Consider the following 16,950-nt stretch of genomic DNA (forward strand, 5'->3'; position numbering starts at 1 on the left):
ACCACCCAGCCCCAGCCTGACCTTGGATATCACGCGCACCATGGGGTATTCCTAGAGAAAAAGAAGAAAAAAAAATAAAAAGTCGCAAGTAAACATACTCGCTCGAGCAAATGCTGTCATAATCTTGCGTGTGACCTATATAAAGTGGGGTAGAAGGGTCCATGAGCATGATGGCGTCACGTTCGTTTCCGCACTGTGTTGTGTGGCCAACCGTAGTCCCTCATTCGTTCCGTCTAGATGAGCACATCCTAAGCACCCTCGATAGGCGGGACAAATGTGTAGTTGAAGTCTAGTAGGCCATCCAACATCCAGTGTTGCGGGTCCCAAACATCATATCCGTTGTCTGGGTAGCTGAGGCTTAGGAGAGAGGCCGGCGGGCCTCCTAGCGCATTTGGAGTCAATGCACCATTGGAAGTCGCCATGCTGAGAGCGGCCGGGATCCCGTGGGACGGGGGCGCCAAGGTGCTGTCCAAATGAGTCGAAGAAGCTGATGATTCATTAGCTGAATCAGGATTTGTAGGTTGCTTGAGGGCTACCAAGGTTTGTTGTCTTAGCATGCAGACGTCTCTGGGGTAACAGGGCAAATCAAGCGTTTGATGGCAACTTACCGTCCAGTGTACCTCGGCCTCTGGCTTGGTACTCTTCCCTCCAATGCCAAATCGAGTCGAAGACGAGGCTCATGCTGTGTCGGCACCGCACTTTCAGCTGGAGACTATCGTCAACGTCGATTCCCATGTCGTCAGCCGGGTGGAACGGTGGCTGGGTGCCCTCAAGGCGGGCGCCGTTCCAGATCTGGACCATCAGCTCGGCCAACCTCCAGTAGAGGTCGTTTTGCACCACGCTGGTTGTCCTGATGGCCCGGATGGTCCTGTGGAAAAGGTCACGGCCGCGCTCGAAATCGATGTACTTGGAGAAGAAGGACCTCAGAAGCTTGAGCAATGCAAATCCGGCCGCGACCAGCATCTGCTGCATGTAGTTGGTGGCGTACTTAACCAGGAACTGGTCGCGGAACTGGTACTGGAATATATCGGGGCACATGGGATCGACATCCAGAATGTAGTCGAGGAAGCCGGCCGTGGCGCGCCACAGGCCCATCAGGTCGTCTACGTAGCCGGGCGTATTGCTCGAGTCGAAGAAGCCGGCCAGGCGCAAATGCAGGCCGGCCGCCTTCAAGTGGAGGTTGATGACGGGCGACAGGTCCTGCGACAAGATGGACGCCTGCAGCTCGTTATATTCGCGGCGGTAGACGCGCGTAAGCATGGCGCGGTGCTCGTCGCCGGCAACGCCGCGGGGATCGCTGGCGTTGCTGTACATCTCCTTAGACACCTTGTCGCAGAAGCGCTCTATCTGCAGCCTAGCCTCGAGCTCGGGCCCCAGGGTAAAGGGGCCCGAGTCGCCGGGGCGGACGGCGAGGGTCCAGTCGTAAAGCGTCGAGGCGGGCTGGCCGTAGCCGGTGCCGATGGTCTGGGCGACAATGTTGCACACTGCCCACGTCTTGATGCGATCGTGCAGGCCATCCTTATTGAGCTCTACGGGAAACCGGGAAAAGTCGTTGATGTGATTGGGCCGGTGCAGGCCGATGCCCGTGGCCGTCTTCATCATGACCCCGCAGAGGATGTGGGTGGGGTCCGACGTTGACGTGCTCGTGGGCAGGGGCCAGGCGCAGAGCAGGCACAGGGCCTTGACTGCGCAATAGCTCTGAGGCACGTCGCCCACCGTGGTCCAGAGCAGCCTGGTCAGGGGCCCCGACAGCTTGGTTAGACAGGCGGGGTCCTGGGTGAAGCGGCGGCTGGCAACAGCTATGATGGCCCAGTAAAGCAGGGCGTGCTGTTGGTAGTACTGGTCAGGGGTCTGGGCGGGGTTGAGGAAAGGCAGGAAGGGGTGGTAAAAGGTGAAGAACTGGCTGAACAGCTCCCGCTCGTCGTCCTCGGTGAGGCGGAAGTCCTCGAGCTCGCGGACGATGCGCGGCAAGTTGTACGAGCCGCCGCGTTTCAGGTGAAGCAGCGACGACACGGCCTCGTCGGAGCCCATGAGCGAGGGGTTTCGTGTGTGTGAGTACTGGCTGTTGACGACGGGTGACTGCAGCTGCGAGTGTATGGGGTCGTCGTCGATGTCGTCCACGATGAAGCCCTGTGCCTTGGCGGCCTGGACGGAGCGGCGCAGTTTTTCAATCTCCTTTTCCATCTCGGCATGCTTGGAGCGCTTGCCGACGCGCTTGAAATTAGACTCGATCTTACACTCTAGGGTGAGGCGGTTGCAGCGGGAGCAGCTGCGAAAGGGGTCTTGTACGACATCACATCGTAGCTAGAATGAGGGGGGCGGCGTAGTGGACGGCGGTGCAGCCACCGACCACGACGCGAAGCATGTTAGCACTTGGTCCTAGAGCATCCCCATGGCAGTAACAATGGTGGTAGCAAGTAGCGGCAGCCATTGTGGCAGGTCAGGTCAGGTCAGGTCAGGTCCGGTCCGGCCAGGCAACGTCAGGTCAGGCAGGCCAAGGCAGGGCAGGGCAGGAAATGTCGTGCACGGTGGGCGCCAGGCTCTCTTTTGGGTAGTTGCCATCAGCAGAAGAGAGACAAGCACCCGGACACCTAGCCTAGGGAATGAATGGTTGATGACGAATGGCGAAGGAAATGTGAATGCATGTTGCGCGTTGTGTATGACTGGACTGGGCTGGGCTGGGACTGAGATAGCTATGAGTCAACCCCACACACCTTTTGCTGGCGGCACTCGTTGCACGCGCGCTTGACGCCGGGGAGGCGGCGGCCTTTGGTCTCGGGCGAGTCATCGTCGCGGTCATCGAGATCGTGGTCGAGGTCGTCGTCGTGGTGGCGGTCGTGGTCGGGGGCGCTGCCCGGGCTGCTGTCGAGGAGGCTGCGCTTGCGCTTGGGGCCGCCTCCAGCTCCTCCTCCATTGGAGCCGTGGCTCCGCATGGCGGCGGTAAACTCGGGGCTCTCCATGGGCCTAGAGGGCCGAGGGCGAGGGCAGCGAGGGCGGGGTGGGGGCGGCGAAGGCGGCGGAAGGGTCTAGTGGCTCCCAATGCCCGGGACGGCACGGAGGCAGTCAGATAGGCTGATCGCCGCGGCAGGATGCTCGTTGGGTGGTCCGGTCTCGCGATTGCGATGAGGGAGTTTTGGAGGAGAAAAAGCCGATTTACGGACTGGTGCCCTTCCAGCCAAGGGCCAGGTGTCCCACCCCCGCCCTGACCTTGTCCCCTCTTCTGCTCCAGCGGCAGCCAGCGCCCATGGCAATGGCTTTTGGGCGAGAGAGCGGGGAACCGAAGAATTTGAACGGCTAACTGCGGGGCTGGGCGTGACCAGCGCAACACCTGATTGGTCCGAGGAAGCCCTCTGGGTGTGTGGTGGGACCCAAGGTTTATGTGGCAAGCAGCCGGCGAATCGTTCTCGACCTTGACTGACAAAGAGGCCGAGACGTGAAAACCTAGCATTGCGACACTGACCTTTCCATCCATTGCCATTGCTCCACGCTCCACGTGTGTATGTGCAATATGTCTCCATTGTGTGCACCGTTGGACCCGGTTCAGGCTTTGTGCAGAGTCTGGACATCTGGGCTCTCTGGATGCACTGACTACTAGCTATGGAGTACAGGTGCAGAGTGCATCGCGGCAGCCGTTGAACAAGTCGACAATCAGTCACCCACGGCTTGAATTCTTGGCTGGATCTTCATCCGAGGGGGGGGTTGGGGTTTATACGATTTCGAGATGCAGCAAAACTGATACTACGGGGAAGGTACAAACTGACCTGACTTCAGATATTGGCATCATGTCGTACGTTTTCCAAAATTAATTCCGCACTCGATAGAAGGCACGATGCAAGCCGCCAACTTTTTAGGGTTTACACTCACACTGCAGTTGAAACGGCGTTGCGAAAGTGTCCCGCCAATCATTGACTCAGTCGGTTCCTTGTTCTTTCTTCCTCCAAGCCTCATTTGCCTGGTAGTAGGTTCGTGGTAGTTTCCGATTTGACCTCGATTTTTGGCGTCTACCTTAGTCGTATTTTTGGATGCAAGAAACTGAAAATGGATTTGGAAATTCTGCTTCACCTCGGCCGACCCCTCATTGCCTTCAAGCTGTTTGCGTGTTTGAAGATCGCCCACCCGAGACGATCACCCCCTTTCGCAGGGGAGGCTCCTATGTCACTCGCACAGTACATTGTCTTGCACGCAACCACTGGGCTTTGTACTTGAGTTGAAAGAGTTATAGATTGGCAAGATTGACACAATTGACAAATTGCCAATGGCCGCGAGCGGTGAGGCATGAGGACTCGAGGAGGGGTCGCGCCATTCTGACTCCGACGACCGACTTCCCTAGTCTAACAAGTTGGAAATAAGGCTGGGCCTCCTGCAGGGCTGAGCCGCGCCGTTGCGTCTCGACAGGCGAATCTGCGGGGGGGGGGTGAGGGATGCCTCCCTTTGGCCGCACCGCACCGCAAACTTCAAAAGCACCCAACACATGGCATGGGTCGGGTGGCGGGTCCTTGGAGCGCGGTCGGTCGGTGAGGTTGAGCCGGGAGTGGGACACACTGCCAGCCATCCATCCGTTCACTCAGCAACCTAACATCATCCCACATCCCACGCACGACATGTGTATTACTATACGCAGTACACACATCAGCAGTCTGGGCCGTCGACACAGGAGGGGCTCTGGGACTATCCCCTCGGACAAGTGACTGGCCCGCCTTGCGGCCGTTATGCGCAACCTACCTCCAAAACCTGGCAGACTCCCGCACCCAATCCCATGCTGCCTGCATATACTGGCTAGGTGCTCATGTCGGGAAGGGATTTCGAGCCCCCGTGTCCGTGTCCGCCCACGCCCGCGCCCGCACCCGTCGCTCGCAGGCCCATAACCATCTCTCTGACCGACTTCCAGGTTCCGCTCCATCCATCCTGGGTGACCGGGGCCCCCGCCTATGGGGTACCTCGGGTATTAGATTGAGGGTATGACTATGGGCCATGGGCCATGGTCTATGGGCTATGGTCTATTGACGAGAATGGGCATAATTTGGCCAGGCCTATTTGTTGTTCTAGCCCGTGGCCCGAAGTGGCAAGAGACTGCTGATGATGGTGAGTGGTGAGAGTTGCATACATGGCAAAAGCCCAGTCTCTTGGCTTCCGGCAAGGATAATGTCGACAGATGCGGGGCTCAGGAAAATGATGCAGCCATATGCCAATCATTGGCCTGAGGGTCGAAGGAGTAATTAGCTTGCGCTTGTTCCTGCCACGGAATGGGCCTCGAGGGCCCTCAGCTCGGGCCTCCTGACAGCCGCCTCCCTCTCTTGAAACCAACAACCGACGTGCAGACGCCAAATCGCAACCACAGAAGGCTTGACAGTCCATCACACAGCCGCAACATCCGCTCTGCTGCCTGCACCGCACCCGCCCCGTCCTGGCTTTTGACACGTGAAAGGACGAGACGCAGTCGGCGCCCTCAAAGCACACCTCGTTTCCTGCCTAGTCAGTATCGTCAAATGTCATATGAGGCCGACCAGTGAGATGGAAATGAAGCGTTTGCTGTGCAGGCAGAAGAGAATGGGCCGAAATTAAGCCACGCCACTTGCGGGAGAGCATGTATTCTTTCCCATGTGTGTGGTGCCGTCGCCACTTCCGCGTGGCTGGCTGCACTGCGACAAGGAGGCGTGTTGCCTGGCCCTGAAGGATGCTTTGAGCTACATGCCTTATCTGGAACCTTCCCGTTCAAACTAAGTAGAAGACCAGGGTCATGATGGGACGGTCAAAGGGACAGGCCTTTGACGAAAAGCAAAAGGGCGCACTAGTGTAGACAGAGGGCACGGCCAGGAGAGATGAAAAATAGTCAACAAACGGGGCAGGAAACTGTCACCTCGCCCCTCGAAAAGCGAATGAATGACACTGATTAGTACCGCGTACTATGGCCGTCGCCGCTCCTTCGGGAGGGTGGGGGTTTTTGCGGAAGGTGAAAAGTTTTTTTTCTTTCTGTCATATCCGTCTTTGGCCTCAGATCACCTTCGGGGCATGAACCGCGGCATGAATCTCGGCAGTCATGACGACTGCTGGGGGGGGGCCAGAACCAGAGGCAGAGGCAGAACCACAACCACAACCACAGCGGGTGTGAATGCAAAAGGACGGAAAATGCATGGGCCCACTCACTGTCTTGCCCCATGAAATCCTTCCATCGTTCCAAATCCCTCGTCGTCCGTGCCCTCTCCCCTCGACTATACTTGACCCCTGGGGCTGCCTTACGAGGCCCGAGATGCGCTGCGTCGCGGATGTCTGGGTATACCCGAGGCACGAAAAAAAAGCATGGGCCGGCAGCCATGGCAGAGATCTCGGCCATGATTTGGTTGCCGAGAGGGGGGCTCCCTACGTGTACTTGCAACAAAAATTAACGCGCACGTCGAAGACGTAACGGGGCATGCCCGCCCCTACCGCCGACCATAGGATACCTCCCTTTGCTATACGGAACCGTTATGCTAGCTATATACTAAGTAGCTTGTTGGCTGTGTGGCCGGACTCGACGACGGCAACACCCGCGTGCCCCTTTCCTTTTTTCCTTTTTCCTTTGCTCCCGTTATACCCTGAGATGGAAATAGAGATTGGTAGGATCCCGGGATGCAGCAGGCAGGGAAATAGACAAAGAGTTGGCTAACCTGTCTACTACCTTGGGGCACGTCCCTATTCGTGAGAGACGAAAGAAAACACTGTCGAGATGGCCGAGGTGGCCGAGAGCCGAGCCAAATGGCAGGCAGGGAGGCAGGCAAAACCGGCAGGCAAAAGAAACACACACATACATACAGACACGCCACAAACACCAAACATGCCCGACGGACTGCTTACGTATGTACTGCTAGCGATCGACAGATGACAGAAGGCCAAAAGAACCGACCGACGTAGCGGTCTGACTGACTGACTGACTGACTGACTGACTTACCGACAAGCCCGGGCAGGCAAGGAATCCCTGGCCGTCTACCTATCTAGGGAAACCAATTGGCATCATCTCCATCCGGCCGGGGAGACGGCAGCACACTTTACGTACTCCTCCCCCTTTTCTACAGAGACAGACGAGAGGAGGTGGTGCCGGTGGGGCGTCCCCAGTAGGAGCGGAGTGAACTCCGGCTTGGCTCCCTAAGTAGAGCAAGAAGGTCTAGGCGAACCCGCTCCTCTCGCCCTTGTTTCTTCCCCAGGCCGAGGCCCAGGCTACCAGGCGCCACATGTCGTGATCCTTGGCCGCCGAGGTGTCTGCCTCTTAGTGTTCTGTGTTTTCGTGCGGTTCGGGACCCTGTCTCAGTCATCTGCGCCTGCTAGGGGGCAGGCAGGTATACTCCCGTCACAGAATCCATCCTCATATATCTAATCTATTTGCTATTAAGCTGAGAGTTATTCATTGAAGGGATCCCCCCCGGCTGCTTGGAGATTTGCCGACGAAAAAAAATCTCTTCTCTCGGCTTGTCCGGTTTTTCATCTCTGGTATCTTTCCTTGTCACCTGTACTTTCTGCAATGCATACACACATACACATGCAAAATGCAAAATGCAAAATGCAAAAAAAAGCGGAAACAAAAAACAAGAAAAAGAAACAAGGTGGACTGGGATCCCTTGACATTCCACACCGGTTAGGTCCTCCCGGGGGCTCTGGAGGTGTCTATCTCTGTGCGTGGGTGTATAGTGTTTCGACCTGCTCGGTCAGTGTTTCTTCTGTACGCCGGCCGGGCTATATCTGGCGTTGTTCAATGTCACCCATCCTCAGGCAAAGTCGTATGCCGATGACTGCTGTCTGTTAAGGGAGGTCCTTTGCCGTCGCGGCTCCTTCTCCTCTTCCTTGTTGATGTTCTCGGAAGCGGGAGTAAGTCAGTAAGTAAGCCACTCAGTCGCCGAGTCAGTCTGTCCGTTGTTCTGCGGTGTGATTGCATATCTATCTTCTGCAGCCGGGTCTGCTTGTTTGTTCCCCCCACGAATCCTCCTGGGCAATGGCAGGATAGAGCACGGCCGCGCCTTCTTTCTGTTTGTCTGGGTGGTTACGCGTTCCTCTCTCGCTCTCGACAGTTCGGGGCCGACCGACCTGGCCAAGGTAGGTCTTGTTATTCGCTAATCGGGTCTTTCCTCGTGTGTTTCCTCTCGCTCCTTGTTTGAATACATTCGCGAGATATCTCTTTCGTGGCGAGTAGCGAGTGCCGGGGGCTGTTGTTTCCGATTACGCAAGCCGGCCGCAGGCAGCGTATGATCTGCTCATGATAATGCAGGAATGGCGGTCTGGTACTGAGCATGGCTGGAGAGTCTTTTTACGGCTATCGATAGATGCTTCCCTGGCAGCAATGAGGTACCGTATGTATGTATGTACCCTCGAGTACTGGTACAATGCCCTGCGTGGCCGGTTGTAGTTCCCCCGTGAAACTCCCTGTTGGATATCGTGCCGTGTTGGACTAACAGGCGCGCGCGAGCAGGCGGAGACTTTTGAGGGCTGGTTGTTATTGTTTTTGTTGCTTAACAGTAGGTTCAGGAGACAGGGGGACAATAAGCCATAGCCCCTATACAAGAAAAGTTGGCAAGGATTTGAGGTTTGAGAGGCAAATAGTGCGTGTGTACTCTTGGGCATTCCACAGATTCTGGAGCCGTCAAGCAGTATGGCTGGACGCCCCTAAGAAGAAAGTTGAGGGGTTTATAGGCTCGTTTCTTCCCCACCGCTTTGTACCTGCTAAAGCGAATATCCAAGAGCAACTAAGGTTCTTCAGCAGTGCTTCTCAGCCCGCGGAATTGTTGCTGCGTCTTTATTTTTCCCGTGAGGAAGTCATCAGGGGCAGAGCTGTTGAAATACGGCCTCCTGATATCTATTCAAGTGCGTCTTTCAGTTTATATTGCATTTTTAGTTTATATTGTATGGTGATCGGTTAAATATGGCCGTCGGTGAGAGTCTTGTGTCTGCTAGGTAGATGGAGGGCTAAACCCCTACAACCTCAGTCACTTAACATGGCTTTAAAATTCCCGAAGGTAGTCTTTGAGTCCCATCTAGTGTATTTTCGATGCTATTCTAGCTCCTAGTTTCATGGCTGTGTGTTTTGCAGAACCTGTGTTGTTCTTCCCTCCCTACAATATCATGAAAAGGAGGCAAATATTTTACTGCTCTAGTTCCTAGCCTAGGTGGCAAACAGACCCAATCATTGACCTGCAGTCGGTAGACTAGGACCACTATCTATATGTGTGGTCTCCCCTTTTTTATCTCGAATTTTATGGTGGGTTGCTGAACTGAGAAGATGCCGCCTTGTCTTCCCCCTATTTTCTTGGTTGATGTATGGGCAATATAAAAGCCACTCGACCGACCTTGAGCTAAACGAGGTGGAGAATGGCATACGAATTTCAAGGAATATGACAAGTGAATTATAGATCGGACGAAGCAAAGGATGAGCGTGGTCTCTCGGGAGGCAGGCTACGATCGAAAAAGGGGGAGCCGGTTTCCTCTAGCAAAAGGTGTTCAGCGTGCTTTGGTGTGAACGGACAAACAGAAGAGGTTGCCCTTGAGATGGTCATATTGGTTGGGATGAAGAATGTCTAATACCCTATCAATTAAAGACATAAGATATTCCTCTGGTATCCGGATTTGGCTATAAGTACTCAGGCACAGTCACGAGCAACTAGCTAAGGCCCTCGACAAGTATACGATGCGCTATAGAGTCGTAGACCATGAATGGAATATCTGCTTGTTGTGGTTAAAGTCTAATTTAGTGTACATGGCCTAGGCGATGAGAGCCAAGTCTAGGCCTGCCCAAGTATGCTTTATATTGACCAGGCTACGGCTGGAGGTGGGAACGGGTCCCAGTTATGATATGGCCATGACGGCCGACACAGTCTCGCAGACCCCATCCGGCCACCCATTTTCCCGCCTCCAGACAAAGACAGTTACGCACATATCCTTCTAAAAGCTTCCCTTAATTCCTCCACCACCCTTTCTCAATAGATTCCGTACCAAAAGATAGACGCCAGAAGCCTAGTATTGCCAACCAAGAGATAGCCAGCCAAGCCTGCGCGTCAAAGAATATCGATGCGCCAAAACGGACGAGCACGCCAGAGTCGAACGAGCGCAGAAGTATCACGGAGAGAAAAAGAAAAGAAAGAAAGAAGCAATTAGTAGATATTGTACGCCTGGGTGTGGAAGCGGTCGACCTCACGCCGGGTCAGGGGCACGCAGCCGCCGCACGAGCAGCGGAAGCCGAAGATGCGGTACAGCTCGAACGGGTTGCTGCCGTACATTATGAGCAGCTCGGCGCCGCGCGGCACCCTGTACACGTTGATACTAAACGTCATGGCGTTGCGCGCGACGTCGTAGCCGTAGCGCACGTTGCGCACCGGCGCGCACGCGTGGTTGAAGCGCGACGCCACTTGGAACAGCGCCACGCCGCCGGGGATCTGGAAGCTTTTTTTTTGGTTGGTGCTCTGTTAGTTAAAGCCCTCTTTTGTTTCTTGGAAGGGAAGAAGAAGAAAGAAGGAAGGGAAAAGAGGGAGAGAGACATGACTTACGAATTTACACGAACAATCCCATCAATACCGTCCGGGCCGTCGGGGCTGTGCAGCGCTAGGATGGCCGCCCGGTCGTCCTCGCTGAGTTTGTAAAAGTCGCTGCCAAAGGAAAAGTGTGTCGTGCATAGGATCGGCTGCTCGATCAGGATGGTCTCGCCGTGCTTGAGGTCCCGGACGGCGAACGCGCCCAGGCCGCCCAGCGGCGACGGGCGGATCTCGAAGAAGTCTTGGTATCGATGGGGAGGCGCGTCGTTTTCATCATCCTCATCATTCTTGGAGAAAGCCGGCCACGGGCTGACGTGATAGTCTCCTGCATCATCAACGTGGGCAGCTGGGTCGGTCAAGGCGCTGGCTTCATCCTTCACGTAGAGCTCTTCCCGGCCCAGTGAGGCAGTCGTATTCGGAGAGACTGAGCCAAGAGGGTCAGTGGAAGCAGGGACATCTTGCGAAGTAACCGAGTCACTTGATGACGGCGGAGCCTCGGCCTGGTCGGTAACATTCTCTTGCGCTGAAAGGTTCGGCTGCCTGTCATTTTGGCCTTATTTTAGCAACACGGAATTCTCAGATGGAGAAAAAGAGGTAATAAATTACTTTGGCCGTACTTGGAAGACCTGGATTCCATTCCGATAGCCCTTGAGGAAAATGGCGTCGCTGTCCGGATACGCTTGGATTGGGCGTGTTAGCGCGACGTATCTGTTGTCCATGCGTGACACTCGCTTGATGTCGGCCAGCGCGAAATATGGCTCAAACTGCGACGAACTCAACGCGTCGCCACCAGCGTCGTCGCTTTCACTGAAGCTGTCGGACGAGGTCGGGCTCGTAGCTTTGCTCTCTTCTTTGTCGTCTTTACTCTTGAGGACACTGATGGGTGTCGTCTAAAATTGTAAAATGCCGGTCAGACAAATTACATGTCACAAGTGCGATAAATGCTGCATCAAAAACTCGCCTGAAGCATGGTGTTAAAGTCGATCACGTTGCCTTCAGTCAGCTTGGGCAACTCCGGGTCGGGCGTTGCCATGCCATGGTCGCTGTGCTGCCTGTCGTCCTCGACGAAAGACTGAGAAAACTGGTCCCAGGCCGACATTGTGTTTGTGGACGTGTTGTGCCTGTGAAACGGCTGGGAATTATTGCCGCGTCTGTCAGTTCGAGACTTGCAGTTTTTTTGAGACCCCAAGTTCAAAATTGGTCGAGGGCAGGAGAAAGGTAGAGGGAAGCGGCAGCATGAATGGTGTCGGCGTCGTGAGGAAGGAGTGCATGGGTGTAGAGAGAAGTGGCAGTATGGATAGTGTCGGCGTCCTGAGGAAGGAGTGCTTGCGTGCAGAGAGAAGAGGTTGTCGGGTTATTTTGGGAATTCGAGGGACAGCAAAATTGAGGAATTAAAATACATCGGCTAAACCTGATGAAGAAGGAAGCAGGTAATTGTGCAGTCCGTTGAGTTCGGCCCCGAAGAGAGATGGGAAGGCAGTGAAGGTGTCAGGCATCTACGAGGCACGACGACTCGAGGGGCAAGAGGCCGTGAGAGAATGCAGTGGCAGGTAAGTACCTAAGCAGAGGAGAATGGACCCAGGACTCGCAGTACCAAGTCAAATGCCCAAAAGTGTAGAATGAATGTCAGGTGTGCCAGCCGTTTTGGGCACACTGCGTCGTCTTTAAAATTTGCCAGAAATATAGCCTTGGCCCTTCAATTTATCTTCTACTAGTCACGTCATCTGTTAGCACTTGACTGGAAAGCACGAGATCCTGCCCTACTCATCCTGCTCCCGATCCTGATTCTGAACCTCACTCTCCACCCTTTACCAGTTAACGAGAGGGAGCTGACTGGCATTCGTCTACACAGCATCTCATGGTGAAGGAGCTCGACCAGTGCTACTCCCAAGACATATAAATTGAGGGCCGGATAAGGAAGAATCCAGATGTAGTCTTGCTAGCATGAAGGCGGAAATCCAGGAAAGAACGGCAAGACCGGCTTGGAGAGAATATCTGCTGCCAAGGTAGGTAGGCAGAGCATTTGATGCCCTCGATGCAAAGATGTCACCTCATGTGGCAGTTAAAGACGATACGACCAAAGGCAGATAGAAAGGCGGGAATGCTCTGCAACGTGAACGAAAACATGAACATGCATCTCTTGTGTCATGGTAAACAGCCTTGAGTTCCCCATCACTGTTGAGGACGGCACCAGATACAACTATGGGACACATTCCCGCATATCTTCTTTGGTCGATATGGTCGTCAAGAAACACCTTCAGACAATGAATGGGCGCCTTGTACGGCACGCACATAATGCTCTCGAGCCCGTTTCAGCAGCCCTTTGAGGTTGTAGGTGGTCTTAACACGTGCGTCTGTTTCCATTGTTCAAGTCGGAAAGCGGGTTTCTGTTGTTGGCAATCTACATTGGATACTGGCAGATGTTTGGTAGCATTTTTTATATGCGTAAGTAAATAAAGACGTACAGCCTGAGCCCGTTTCAGCACCCCCCCCAAGATTGTCAACAATGCCGTCTCACCCTTTTCTCGATCATGTTCAGTATAGGGGTCTTTATTTGCGGGATCCCGTAGTGTTTGCCGCCCTTGGCGGAATTACTGGAATCCCCTCACCAGACACGATCCTTCCCTCGGACAAACACGGCAGTCTGGGCCAGCGTGCTACCACCGTGTCGGTAGCACCGAGTGTTGTTGGTACTGACCGAGCCAGCCGGAAGAGCAAGCACACGACACGCCCCTGTCTGCCAAAGTCCTCTGTCACACGTCTCACATGGTATTGCCGGACAGGTACGCTGAGTTGGCTGAACACATCGGCGTCGCAACAAGACGCACAAGGCACGTGGCTATCACTCGTCTATCTGCCCAAGCCGCAAAAAAATGCCGAGTTTGTCCAGACATCCAGTCCTGTCCGTCCCCAACAGTCTGCCCCAGGTCAAGTCACACACCTGCTTACCCAAGACCGGCCCCACAAGCCGCCATGGACAACGTGTCTGCCGCATATTGTAGCCGGTTCCCGGGTAACGGCCCATCTGGTAGTATATAGAGGAGCGGTCGGTCTCTACATTGCCCACCATCACCTCTTACATGCCTCACCAACCCCTAGGTACCTGCACAATCTCGTCAGCAAAAGCCAAAAGCTCAACAGCAGTCACCATGCTCCTCCTCATCCTCATCCTCAGCATCCTCGCTAACACGGGAGTCAACGCGGCCCCGGCGCCGGGTGTTCTCGTCAAGAACCCATGGCAAGCCCACGGACCCGGCGGCAGCACCAACAACGGCCAACGACGAGGCGTGGTTGCAGGCGTCTTGGAGGACGTGGCCCGCTTCGTCCAGCGCCATGCCTCGCTGTTGTCGCCGCCGGGCGCCGTCCTGCAGCCGCTGCTGCTCAACGGCGACAAAAACGTGCTCGCGGCCCGTGGCGCCGCCGACAACTTCACCGTCACCACGACCGTCTTCGTTGTCGCCCCGACGCCTTCGTCGCCAGCATCAGCAGCAGCTCCCGCTACTTCTTCTTCTTCTGACGTCGCGGAAGGCGTCTCGACCCTCTTCTTCTCCACCGTGACCGTCACACCGACGCCCGCGGCGGCCGTCACGCCCGCGCCCTTCTCCACCGCAGCAGGCCCGTCCACCGTCACCGTCGTCGTCCCGGCGTCCTCGGCCGCCGACGCACCGCCGCTGGTGCTGACGACCGTCTTTGTCACCGCGCCGGTGCCTCTTTTGCCCTCGTCTTTGTCGTCGTCGTTGTCGTCGTCGTTGTCATCGTCGTTGTCGTCGTCGTTGTCGTCGTCGTTGGACATCCCGCCCGAAGTCACCGTCACCGTGACTGCCTCGGTCCCGGCCGCACCGGAAGGCGAGACCGTCACCATCTCGGGCGCCGACGTCGTCACCACCGCCGTCCTCGGCGGGCCCCTCAGCAGCGGTGTTCTGGCCGATGTGTCTTTGGTGACCGTGACGTCGACGAGCAGCTGGGTGAGTTTCTCGTTTTCTTTCCTTCCTTTTTTTCTGTTCTCTGGTAGATAAGTGGCAGCTAACTCGAGGGGAATGTGTCGTCTGGCGCGCTGGGCGAAATCGAAAAAGACCAGCGTCATCGTTGTCCCTACCGTGTTCGGGCTTGCTGACCGCCAAGCCGACCTCGCGCAGAGGCGCTGGTGGATTGGAGTGCCCGTGTCCGATGTGCCGAAAGTGTCGGCGACGACAGAGGCGACGACCGTTGCTTTTGAGGTGGGTGCCTGACTGCCTATGTGCCTGATTACCTATCATGGGGGGTTTTTTTTACCTCTACCTATTCTCTCGGCTCTGCAGAGCCCCTTTCTCTCTCGTTTCGTCCCTTCTCCTATCTTGCCATCTCACCTTCATCTCACTTTTTCCACTCCCGCCTTCTCTCGTTTGTGGTACCCAAGAATCTAAAGACACTGGCAACGCTAACAACAACAGCCGCGACTCCAGCCGGTGCTGGATGCTCACGAGACAATCGTCGTCGACAAAGCCAAACGCGAAGCCCTGCCAGTGCCATTTCGCGTCGAGACCGCCAAGCTCCTGGACACGGCGACTCGGGTTCTAGCTGCCAGGTATTCCCAGGACAGAGTCGAGAACAAGGATGACCTGTTGAAACCAGCCCTAGCTACCCGAGAAATGCTCTCTCTCTCAGAAAAAGAGCCCAGCGGACACCGCCACGAGAACAAGCATCTCGACCGGCCGGTGCTGGCTGCCTAGGAGGCTCTTGAAGTGGAGGACCGGCCGAAGCTGGCTCTGGGCGCGGAGGACGCAGTCGCTGCCGTCAAAGACGATGAAAAGAAGGTTCTCAACAACCGACGCGACGCCCAGCCGGACGAGTCAATTGAGATGCAGGACATGAAGTGCTTTACGACAACGACGACACCAGCGACGCCGGCGCTCCAAACGCCCGCGAAACAACTGCTGGCGCTGGTGACTGACTGACTCAACTAGTTGGGTTAGATGGATGATGAGTTGGAAAGAGAATGAGCCGCTGCGGCCTCGCAACGTCTATTCAGAAGCGCCGTCAAACTAGAACTAGATAGCAAGAAACACCCTTCCCGGCATTTTCGAGTTGTTGCTGTCTATTTCCCGTGGTACTTGCGTGCTAGTCTCGGAGCGATGGCTGACTGCGCGAAAAAAGGGGGGAAGTAAATACAGCGCACGGGCCTTGGCTCTTTGGGCGAGTGTTGCAACAGCGTTCGCAATCGGCTTTTTTCACCCCCAAAAATGGGACTAAAAGTCTGAGGGATTTGGCGCAGATATCGATACATCCATTTCTCCAAAGACTATAAGCCCATTCGCCACGCACACCGACTATTGTCCTTGCAATTCTTGCTTGAAGGCCGCCCGACATGAATAGCCTTGCCATCTGTCTCGGACATCATGCAACCAGCCGCGACTGCTCTTCCCTGTTCCCTGCTCAGGATGCCCGGCTGCTCGAGTATCGACGCCCGGTTGCTCGAGTATCGACGCCCGGCTGCTCGAGTATAGACGCCCGGCTGCTCGAAAATCGACGCCCGATTGCGCAGCATCGCCCGAAATAATGCCCGCGCTGAACAAGTCTTCAACTGTATTGGTGCCTGAAGGCCGCACTTGGCAGAGATGTGCCGCTTCCATGGCGGCCGAGTCAGCCTACCCCCACCCTCTCACATGGTATAGTCTGGGCCTCTGGACGGCTCCGACATGTGATAGCGCATGGGGCGTCCATTGGGTGGCCGTCGGGTCCGCCTCCGTCTGGTGAGCGACCCGGTGAGCGAACCATTGCCTGAGCGCACCCATCGATCTCCACTGCGGCTGAGAAGATGGGGGTAGCAAGACTGCCATGCACCGTTTCCAACCAATCTTTTTGAACTCCCGCGATCTTGACAAATATTCACTCCATCACTCGGCAACAGTCAAGCACTGGAGAGCGTGTCACCAAGCCTCAGCCGCCTGAAAATGAATAGCCGGTCAGCATGTATGTACAAAGATACCCCGTAGGTAGTTGCAGTCCAAGGTATGGGTGGAAATACCAGACATTGCCCGACAACGATGCACGCAGCTCCCTAGCCAGATGGTGAACCGCGCACGCGCACTTGCAGCCCTGGTCGAGGCGAAATAGTGGAACCCGAGTTTCGATCGGAGATTGGCATGCGTTGCCGCTGTCACAAATATCTCGGCATTCAACTGCGGCCAGTAGATTCTAGCGAGCGCCCTGACGTGACGGGACTTCTGTCTCACAAGCTAGCCTAGCCGTCTAGACTGGTGGTGTGAACCGTTCCGCCCTTTGCGGATGCCTCGGCTGCGTGCAGAGCCTTGATAGAGCGGCCAAGCGATCTTGCCCTAGCCACAGTGTGTGAGGCTCCTGTTAGTTTGAGGGGAACTTGAGGCCTGCTCAGGAAGTCTCGACGGTTGAACAGACTGAACTTAGTGACAAGCCATGATTCACATCCGCTCTTTGCCCTCGGCTCACCGTTTCCCCCGCCCTCTCC

General features: G+C 55.6%; 3 protein-coding genes across 3 annotated transcripts; 1 reads left to right on the plus strand and 2 right to left on the minus strand.

The window, feature by feature from the left end:
* Positions 1 to 248: 248 nt before the first annotated feature.
* B0T26DRAFT_634122 (uncharacterized protein) lies at positions 249 to 2,960 on the minus strand (the record flags this gene model as incomplete). The annotated part of the gene is made up of 3 exons (XM_060436597.1): positions 249 to 487; positions 609 to 2,304; positions 2,715 to 2,960. 3 exons carry the CDS (start codon positions 2,958 to 2,960, stop codon positions 249 to 251), a joined length of 2,181 nt encoding a protein of 726 aa, XP_060303072.1.
* A 7,149-nt stretch (positions 2,961 to 10,109) lies between these two features.
* Positions 10,110 to 11,586, minus strand: B0T26DRAFT_670524 (uncharacterized protein; the record flags this gene model as incomplete). Its single annotated transcript, XM_060439186.1, has 4 exons — positions 10,110 to 10,398; positions 10,503 to 11,027; positions 11,094 to 11,377; positions 11,476 to 11,586. 4 exons carry the CDS (start codon positions 11,584 to 11,586, stop codon positions 10,110 to 10,112), a joined length of 1,209 nt encoding a protein of 402 aa, XP_060303073.1.
* Positions 11,587 to 13,636: 2,050 nt separating this feature from the next.
* Positions 13,637 to 15,421, plus strand: B0T26DRAFT_746143 (uncharacterized protein; the record flags this gene model as incomplete). The annotated part of the gene is made up of 4 exons (XM_060444660.1): positions 13,637 to 14,452; positions 14,561 to 14,704; positions 14,918 to 15,181; positions 15,245 to 15,421. The coding sequence occupies 4 exons, from the start codon at positions 13,637 to 13,639 to the stop codon at positions 15,419 to 15,421; spliced, it is 1,401 nt and encodes a 466-aa protein (XP_060303074.1).
* Between the last annotated feature and the right edge of the window lie 1,529 nt (positions 15,422 to 16,950).

The sequence above is a fragment of the Lasiosphaeria miniovina genome, assembly GCF_030549165.1.
Source record: "Lasiosphaeria miniovina strain SMH2392-1A chromosome Unknown B0T26scaffold_1, whole genome shotgun sequence".
Lineage (NCBI taxonomy): Eukaryota > Fungi > Ascomycota > Sordariomycetes > Sordariales > Lasiosphaeriaceae > Lasiosphaeria > Lasiosphaeria miniovina.